The sequence below is a fragment of the Mauremys reevesii genome, linkage group 4 (assembly GCF_016161935.1).
Source record: "Mauremys reevesii isolate NIE-2019 linkage group 4, ASM1616193v1, whole genome shotgun sequence".
NCBI classification, from domain to species: domain Eukaryota; kingdom Metazoa; phylum Chordata; order Testudines; family Geoemydidae; genus Mauremys; species Mauremys reevesii.
The window spans coordinates 140,117,455-140,127,604 of record NC_052626.1 but is presented as its reverse complement, the minus strand read 5'-3'; the positions used below and the strand labels follow the sequence as shown (position 1 = coordinate 140,127,604).

Below are 10,150 nucleotides of genomic sequence, written 5' to 3'. Positions count from 1 at the left end.
TGAGACCTGAGCGAGAAAGTTGCAACGCTGTGAATTGCCAGTGTAGACAAGCCCTAAGACACAGCCTTTCCTATTCACCCTCACAGCTAAAACTCTTGTCTCGGCTCTCATCATCTTACATCACAATTACTGCAAGAGCCTTCTCTCTGGCCTTGCCCTGCTCATATGCATTCAGAATGCTTCTACAAAGATCATTTTCCTAGCCCTTCACTTTCACTATGTCAACTCTCTCTTTGCATGCCTCCATTGGCTCCTCCTTCTCTAAAGCATCAAAGAAAGGCTACTTGTCTACACTTCACAGCCTATCACCACCCTACAAGGGAGGTGGCAAAGTTTGCAGATGATACAAGATAGTGAAGTCCAAAACTGACTGCAAAGAATTACAAAGGGATCTCATAAACCTGGGTGCCTGGGCAACAAAATGGCAGATGAAATTCAGTGTTGATAAATGCAAAGAAATGCACATTAGAAAACATAATCCCAACTATACATACAAAAATGATGGGTTTTAAACTAGCTGTTACCACTCAAGAAAGACATCTTGGAGTCATTGTTCAGATAGTTTTCTGAAGCCTTTTGCTTGATGTGCGGCAGCAGCAGCAGTCAAAAAAGCTAACAATGTTAGGAATCATTAGGAAAGGGATAGATAGTAAGACAGAAAATATCATAATGCCACTTTATCAATCCATGGTACACCCATACCTTAAATATTGCATGCAATTCTGGTCATCCCGTCTCAAAGAAGATATATTAGAATTGGGAAAAGTACAAAGAAGGGCAACAAAAATGATTAGGAGTATGGAACAGCTTCCATCTGAGAAGAAATTCAAAAGACTGGGACTGTTCAGCTTGTAAAAGAGATGACTAAGGGGGTATATGATAGAAGTCTATAAAATCATGAATGGTGTGCAGAAAGTGAATAAGGAAGTGTTATTTACCTCTTCGCATAACACAAGAATCAAGGGTCAACACAAGAACCAGGCAACAGGTTTAAAAAAAAAAGCATAAGGAAGTACTTCTTCATACAATGCAGAGTCAATCTGTGGAACTTGTTACCAAGGGATGCTGTGAAGGCCAAAAGTACAGCTGGGTTCAAAAAAGAATTAGATAAATTCATGGGGGATAAGTCCATCAATGGTTATTAACCAAGATGTTCAGGAACTCAGCCCCATGCTCTGGGTGTCCCTAAACCTTTAGTTGCTAGAAGCTAGGACTGGACAACAAGGGATGGATCACTCAATAAATTGCTCTGCCTTGTTCACTCTCTCTGAAGCATCTGGCACTGGCCACTGTCAGAAGACAGAAGACTGAGCTAAAATGGACCATTGGTGTAACTCAGTATGGTGATTCTTATGTACTTATGTCTCATCCACTATTGAGATGTTGGTTCCCGCCTCTGATCAAACTAGGATACCAGCCTCCATAGCCCACTTGTTAAATTTTCAAACAATCACCTCTATGCTTTCTCCCATTCTGCTCCTCAGTTCGGGGGTGGGGAGCTCCCAATAAACATCCACAAACTATTGCATTATCTTTTCAAGCCTTCCTTAGACTCCTTTTTTAGGCAATACAAAAACAAAACACCCCAAACAAGCAATACAAAAAAACCCTGACAACAATTAGGTTGCTGATGTGCTGAGACTACCGTCTATCATGCTGACCATGTACTCACCTGTTTGTTTGCTTTTCTCCATCTATTTCTTGTCTTATACTTAGATTATAAACTATTTGGAGCAGGGGCCATCTTTTTGTCCTGTGTTTGCACACTGCCTGGCACAATGGAGTCCTAGTTCATGACTAATGATCTAGGTGCTATGTTAATACAAACAAACAAAAACTAATAATAAGAATTTCTAGACATGAGTGAAATCCTGGTCCCAGTGAAATCAATGGGAGTTTTGCAATTAACTTCTATGGGGCCAAGGTTTCATCCAAAGATTTTTATTTTCCTTGATATTTGTGGATCTATTTACATTCAGAGATCAAATTAGGATAATTCTCTGCTACCTGAATATAAACAACATTTTTGCTTTAAGACCTGTTTGGTGCTAACTTGACTACTGATGAGCTCATCATTTTATAGGTAAGCATTTAGCCAGGAGGTTCCTTTCCTGGAACTGACACCTCCTCATCTACTATTGGGAGTGGACTAAATCCACCCCGGTCAAATTGGCCCTGTCAACACTGTTTCTCCATTTGTGAGGTAACTCCCTTCTCTTCATGTGTCATTATACAATGCCTGCATCTGTAATTTTCACTCCATGCATCTGAAGAAATGAGGTTTTTTACCCACAAAAGCTTATGCCCAAATAAATCTGTTAGTCTTTAAGGTGCCACCGGACTCCTTGTTATTTAGCCTAACACTTTCTCGAACTTTTTTCAGATTAACTGTTTAATGACATTTGGAAAGTGTGTTTTCAGTAATCTGAAAGAACAAGTTTACATATGGCATTTATTATAAAACTACATTCCTGAAAAGCGAAAGAAATAAGATTTGAATCAATATTGTTAAAAGTTCAACACTTAAATGTTTCAATACTGTTACAAACTGAAAACCAGGCTACTGCCTCAACCAACTACTTTAAAAGAATATTTGTAAAGAATACGTCAAAAGAACAAAAAAGAAGAATGAATTCAAATATAAGTATTCAATTAAATGAATGTAGTTCAACAATCTCAATAATAATAAAACAATATTCTTATGGATAAGATACTGCAAAAGTGACAGTAAACTTTAAAAGAACAAAAACTGATGCTATTTAAATGACTAAACAATTTTGCAATGTATTTTTCCATTTTAACACACTATACATTATTTTTTCCTATCAATTATCAAAATGGGCCAAATTTATTCCCAGGTTTATGTTGTTTTATGATGGTGTAAACCCAATGCGAAGAGTCGCCTCCAGAGGACAAGGTTGTGGTGGAACAAAATAACCACAATGAAATCAACAGGAGTTCCACAAACATAGCACTTCCAGGATTTAGCCGTAAACCAGTAATATGCTGCAAATGTAGGATTAATAAATTCTACTGTAAAAGATTTTATATTAACAGAAAATTCCTAACTGAATTTTTAATTTTAGGCAAAGAGTTTTAATTTTAGGCAAAGAGTTTTTCAGCTTCTTTTATTTTTTTTTTCCTGTCCATTTTAGAAACTGCAGTCCATCCAGTCTCTCGCATCTTTCTCATAGCTGTAAGTTTCAGTGCAGCACCAGTAGATTTTATGGTTGACGGAGTTGATATCTAAGAACAAAAATAAAACTATCAATTTATTTTTGTAACCAAATCTTTCAAGTATGTAGTTTGATCTGAAGTAAAGTTAAGAAGATACCTTTTTTGGTGTCATGACACATAAGCGAGAAGCTTGAGGACAATTTTTGTACAGCTTTTTAAACATTTCTTCCTCTGAGACTATGCTCTTAAATTAAAAAGAAAGTTCCATAATCAAAGACATAATAAACTATATATGTTTTCTATGCTACCATATTTATTAACATTCAATCATGAAAAAAGAATGTTCAAAAACTACTATACATCCTGATGAATTCAACAACATTCAGTCAAATGCCAGAGATATTAGAATTTAGTGCAATTGCAATGATTAACTGAATATATAATAATGTTTCTGTAGACATGCCCTGATCATGTTCTAGAGTTATTATGTACACATAAACTAACAATCTGAGTTACTTCTTAAATATACACACGCATACATATTTTTATTTTGTACAGTATATGATATCCTGAATGGCAGGCACACATTCTGAGATACAGCAAAGAGTGTACACAGAATAAACAGTGATAGACGCTATTCATTTTGAAATTTTTACCAGGAGGTCATTGTGTTCTGAGCTATCTGAGTGAGTATCCAACTCTAAAAGCACTTTTCTTTTTTTCTTCATGTCTTCTTCTGAAAGGGGATTCATGCTTTCTCTTTGCAATTTATATTTTGGAGGAGTCTTCACAGTATATGTCTGGGGGAGAAAAAAACCCAAAATATTTAAGATTATGTTGTTACACTAATTTCATAAATGGAGGACCAAATCCAGAGCAGAGTACAGAGTGTGAGTTGTATCATGATTTGTGGAACTGGAGTCAGAGGGCTCATGTTTTCCTGGTCTCTTCTCCATAACAGGTACTCCTGTGAGGACACAGACATTAGCGAAACAGAATGGACTAAAGGAGTTGTGAGGGTGTCACGGAGTCCCCGGGGGATGCTCTGGAACTGCTACCCACCAAGCCAGGCAGGACTTTGGGGAGCCTCCTCTCCCTTGGAGCAGACTGTCTCCAGGGCAAGAAGCTCACATGGCTTCACCTCCTGGGTCTCTCCTTGGACATTCAGCATATGTCCCTCCGTGCGCTTCCCACAGCGAGTCCGCACAGGCAGGGTCCTGGGGAAGCCACAGGGTCCTGCACCCCCACTTCGCAGTCAGACGTGACTCTCAGCTAGCCAGTAAAACAGAGGTTTATTTGATGACAGGAACACAGTCTAAAACAGAGCTTGTAGATACAGAGAACTGGACCCCTCAGCCAGGTCCATTTTGGGGGGCAGTGAGCCAGACACCCACGTCTGCACTTCACTCCTCGTCCCCAGCCAGCTCCAGACTGAAAACCCCCTCCAGTACCTCCTTTCTGGCCTTTGTCTCTTTCCCGGGCCAGCAGGCCACCTGATTTCTTTGTCTCCAACACCTTAAGCAGGGGAGGGGCCAGAGTGAAAATAATTTACGGGACTTACCGGTACTGCTGGAGTCCTGAGGGGGGCGTGGTCTCAACCGGAAGAGGCGGTGCCTCTCAAGATTTAAAGGCCCTTGGGCACTGGCTGTAGCTGGGAGCCCCAGGACCTTTAAATCAACCAGGGGCTCCCAGCTGAAGAGGTGGCTGGGAGCCCCCGGGGCTCAGGGGCAAATTAAAGGGCCCGGGGCACCAGACGCCGTGGGGAACCCCAAGCTTTGCCGGGCTGGGGCCAGGATTTAAAGGGCCCAGAGCTCCTGCCGCTGCGGGGAGCCCCGAGCCCTTTAAATCGGGGCCCCAACCCAGCTGCTGGAGCTGCGGCCGGGATTCAAAGGGCTCTGGGCTGCCTGCAGCTGCGGGGAGTTCTAAGCCCTTTAAATCTGGGCCCCAGCTCCAGCCGCCGGAGCCGCGGGCGGGATTCAAAGGGCTCTGGGCTGCTCGCAGCCGCGGGGAGCTCTGAGCCCTTTAAATTCCGGCCCCAACCCGGTCGCCGGAGCCACGGCCGGGATTCAAAGGGCTCTGGGCTGCCCGCAGTGGCGGGGAGCTCTGGGAACTTTCAATCTCCGCCGTGGAAGCCGGTGCGGTCTGGCATGATGTACTGGCTCTTGCCTGTACGCTGTACCGGACCGGACCGGCTTACTTTCACCTCTGGGAGGGGCCCAGGCCATCAGTTGCTAGGAGACAGATTGTCAGGCATTTATGCACACTGGCCCTTTGCTCTGCAGCAAGCATACACCCTTATTCCACCACCTAGATACTTAAGAACTGCATAGGGGACACTGAGGCACCAACACAGTATTCAGAGAAAACATTAAGAACATTCGCAGTTTGTCACAGAGGGGCACAGTGGCACAAAGGTCATATGAGGTGACTATGCCAGAGGGACAAGTGATCTGAAGAACAAGAGCCATCTGTGAACCAGGAGACACAACACCCAGAACGAACCTACAGAAATACATAAATTATCACATAATGCAATGACAGAGAACCATCCAGAGGCCACACCAAGAGGGCAGAGACTCAAAAGAGAGAGCGAGTTTGCTAGACTTGTTAACTGGAAACCGATATAGGTCACTTCTGGTGTGGTTGCCTCTTGAGGAGACCAAACTATCTCAAAAACTATGCAACCAGCAGATTCTGTGGTAAAGACAAGACTCCAGCTTTACTATGTGCTAGCAACCTCTGGTTCAGGGGATACAGGGTAGGGGTCTTGGTATCAATTATTTGTTTTTTAATTATTATATTAAAATGTTGTGCAAAATAGGTACGATTAATCATAATAAGTGGAACTGGAGTCAGAGGGCCCATGTTCCCTGCAGGGATTATTATGGAGAGGTGTAACAGGGTCCATGACCTGCTCCTCTTCCTGGTGCCCACTTGTGGCCCCCTATAAGGCTCAGAGAAGTTTCAGGGTTGTGCAACACCCGTGTCTTTATTTACTTAAGGTTATCCCACCACCAATGTCTTTGGGCGAGGAATGGTGAGGGGTGTACATTCCTGCCCCAACTTCCTCCTCCTCGTCACTGGAGAGAGGAGGGGCTGAATGAGCAGGTGTATTAGTGAGGCTTGGCCCTGGTCTGGCTGGGGTACCATCAGTACCAAAGAGAGGTGTTCCTGGAGTAGACGTGATGAAGAGGTCTGCCTGGCTAACAAACTGCTGTAGCACGGGTAGACTCAGTGCCAACGGAAGAGGAACGCTTTGGTTCAGAATCATGGATTGCTGCCAGTGCTGTAGACTTGCTGCAATGTATTGGTGCAGCAGATGGCACCATTGCGCTGCTCGTTGCCAAGGTAGCAGGCTTAGCTTTGTTAAGTGTGCCTGTCTTAGAGCTAGTCTGCGGGGGCTCTTTTGCTCCTTGGGCCATCCCAGTGCCTCTTGGTCCGGAACTCTGGGTGCCGACAGTACTGGAGCAGATTTGGTGGTCACAGATCGCCTTTACTGAGGTGATTCTCACTGAGGCAAGGAGTGAGACCACTTTTTTGTGGCTTTCTGCGGGACTAGGTCCTTTGCAGCTGTTTTTGAAGAGGATCCCATGTCCGATGCCGCTGCGGGTGAGTGCTAGCGGGAAGGGGTCCTGTGCTCAGGATCAGAAGCAGGTTAAAGGGATTTCTCCATCATCATAAGTTTTAACTGGAGATCCCTAGCTTTTCTAGTCCTTGCTGTCAGCTTTTTAAAGTGGTGGCACTTCTGTGCGATGTCTACCAGACAACGGACACACTTCAAGTGAGACTAGTATTGACAGTCTACAGGTCAGACAGAGTTTAAAACCTGGAGAACTAGGCATATCAAAGAGGCTGTTCACAAATAAGGAATGGGAATAGTCCCTTCCAAGTGCCTCTGGGCTGTGAGGCAGATTTCCGCCAGAGGAGGGGGAAAAAAGGGGGGAGCTTTTTTTTTCCCCAATAGTGAAAACATGAAGGAAGAAGTAAATAAAGGATAAAACTACAAAGGTTGAACTAAAGGAATAGCAAGGTTTTTGAGGGCGCTGTTGTTGTTCCAACCAAAGCCAATGGCAGTAGAGAAAGAACGGGGGTGGTTGTCTAAACACACTGGTGAGAGACAGCTGCTGCGCATGCACAGCCAACTGGGGCACTGCTACTGCAAATCTCCTACTAGAAGTGCAGGGGCGCACTAACACCTAAAATGGAGCACCCATAGGGACGCTCCTTGAAGAACCTATCTTCTGACAGTGGCCAATGGCAGGTGCTTCAGCGGGAATGAATAGAACAGGGAATCATCGAGTGATCCATACCCTGTCATCCACTCACAGCTTCTGGCGAGCAGAGGCTAGGGACACAGAGCACGGTGTTACATACCTGCCCATCCTGGCTAACAGTTATTAATGGACCTAACCTCTATGAATTTATCTAGTTCTTTTTTTTAATCCTGTTATAATTTTGGCCTTCACAACATCCCTGGCAAAAGGTTCCACAGGTGACTGTGCATTGTGTGAAGAAGTACTTCCTTTTGTTTATTTTAAACTTGCTGCCTATTAACTTCATTGGGTGACCCTGGTTTTTGTGTTAAGTGAGGGGGTAAATAATAATTCCTTATTCATTTTCTTCACACCTGTCAAGATTTTATAGGCCTCTATCATATCCCCTCTTAGTCAACCCTTTTCCAAGCTGAAAAATCCCAGTCGTTTTAATCTCTCCTCATATGGAATCTGTTCCATACCCCCTAATCATTTTTGTTGCCCTTCTCTGTACCTTTTCCAATTCCAATATATCTTTTTTGAAATGGGGTGATCAGAACCGCATGCAGTATTCAAGATGTGGGCATATCATGGATTTATATAGTAACAGTGGAGGAGCTTGGTTTGCTAGACTGATCAGCAGAGCCAAGACTGACAACCTACATGAAAAGGCTGCAAAACAGCATGCCTCTGGACTGCATCAACATGCAGAAAGCCTTATAAGCCAGTCACTGTCAACCCCAGTTTTAGAAGTACTTAATACGGCTGTTAAGAATGTTGGAGACACAACTCAGTTTATGTGAACCAACATGGCGTTGCATCATACTTTCTATTTAAGCAAGAGATAGCACACATACAAACTGGAGGCCAATGTTAAGTGCATTGTCACTTATTAATCCTGAAGTTGGACACTGGTTCCGAATAAGACTGGCAAATGCTTGATCTCTTTCTGCAAAAAACTCAGCTGACTGTCTAGAAACATGGGCTGCAACAGTGAAAGACTCAGCAGTTGAAAAAGTGAAGAACTCTCTCACCATATTCAATAAATGTGCATAAGTGGCTGATGAATGCACCAATGCAAATAGGCATCAAGTATTAAGTCATTGCGTATGTTATCTTGATGTCCGTGGTAGGCCAGTAGATGCATTCTAGATGTTCAGGCTATAGAAGACACATCAGCTACATCTGTGACATCTTAGAAGAGTTAAATGCTTGTAAATTGGACCCCAAACAGATAGCTGCTTGTGCATTTGATGGAGCTACAAACTTCTTTGGAAGACACAATGGAGTACAAGCTTTACTCTGAGAAAAGTGTAACCCTAATCTCTCCTATACACACTGAAGAGGCCATCTAGTCCAGCTAGCGCTAATACAAGCTGCAGAATCTTCAAAAGACATTAAAAAGCCATAAATTGAATGGCTTTGTTATACTCTTTTTTCAGCAAGAGTCCAGAAGGACTGAACATCTTGGAAACAAATAGAAGATATACTGGGACTGAAATTCAAATTAATCCAACTTGGAAAAACCTGCTGGCTTTCTCATGAACGATCCTTGGCTGTTGTCTTAAAATGACTGAACCCATTATTACTGGCTTTAGAAAGTTTCTACCAAGATAGGACAGATCTAAGTAGTGAGGCTTGTGGACTACTTTTGTTACTAAGTTTAGAGAAGCCTATTGCCATTCTCCTTCTTGCAAGTCTACTGTTAAAACCACTTGGGTCATTAAACAATGCCATCCAGACATCGGCTACAAAAGTAGTAGATCTTTGTCCAGGAATAGAAGCTACCCTTCTGGATCAATCAGAGAGATATCCATTGAAAATGTACTGTAAGAAACAAAGACTTCAGTCCAGAAGTTGACTAATGAAGGCACTTATATTGACTCCTTAAGTAAAGAGGACAAGAAGTGTTTATTAAGCCAGCTGAAAAGTACACAGACTTCATTCTTACAAATCTACAACAGTGATTTCTGGATTCTACTAACCTCTACGTAGCTATTACAGATGCCTGTTTTATAAAACACCTACAGTTGCGTGGGATGAGGCGCTACCAGCAATGGGGCTGCTGTAGGATCAAGATAGACTAGAGAATTTTGAACACAGAGTGGAATATCATACAACGAACTAATGAAGATTTAACTTCAACTTCTTCTTTATCATCACTACTGGTTCGACCCAATCTCTGTGCTATGTTTCCTGGGATGAAAGTAGTAGGAATTCATCTCTTGCTACTCCCAGTCACAATAGCTACAACTGAGCATTCTTTTTCCTCATTGAATAGAATTTTGTATTCTGAATGAAGTCGCCTTCTGCCTGATCATGAGCATATCATGAAGGACTGGAAGTAACAGATACACAAGACGACACCAAAGAGTTGTGCAAAATTACAACAAGAAACCAAGAAGGATGTAGATGTAGTGCTTCATAGTAGGCTTGAGTAGCCAACTTTAATTTCTTGGTGATTTTAAAACATGAGTTAAATCTAATAAAATGGTCATGAAACATTTTTCAGTTTTACTATGGTGCCATCCAGCCCATCTTTGCCCTCACAGTCCTACCCTTGTCAGCCCTCACCACCCTGTATATTCTGGGGCTGGTGGCTGCGCCACTGGCTGCCCAGCACTCTGGGGCTGGGGGCCGCACTGCCTGCCCGCTCGACTGGTGCTCTGGGGCTGGGGGGCCGTGCTGCCCGCTTGCCCACAGCGTTCTGGGGCTGGGAG

General features: G+C 43.2%; 1 protein-coding gene across 3 annotated transcripts in view; it reads right to left on the bottom strand.

The window, feature by feature from the left end:
• Positions 1-2,371: 2,371 nt before the first annotated feature.
• Positions 2,372-10,150, bottom strand: part of SYCP1 (synaptonemal complex protein 1) — a 66,600-nt gene continuing 58,821 nt past the window's right edge. For all 3 annotated transcript variants that reach the window (XM_039535801.1, XM_039535802.1, XM_039535800.1), the window contains 3 exons: positions 3,834-3,977; positions 3,335-3,421; positions 2,372-3,246 (listed from right to left, as the gene is read on the bottom strand). In XM_039535801.1, coding sequence (XP_039391735.1) covers positions 3,103-3,246; positions 3,335-3,421; positions 3,834-3,977 — 375 coding nt within the window. In that variant the 3' untranslated portion in view covers positions 2,372-3,102. The remainder of the gene's footprint in view (positions 3,247-3,334; positions 3,422-3,833; positions 3,978-10,150) is intronic.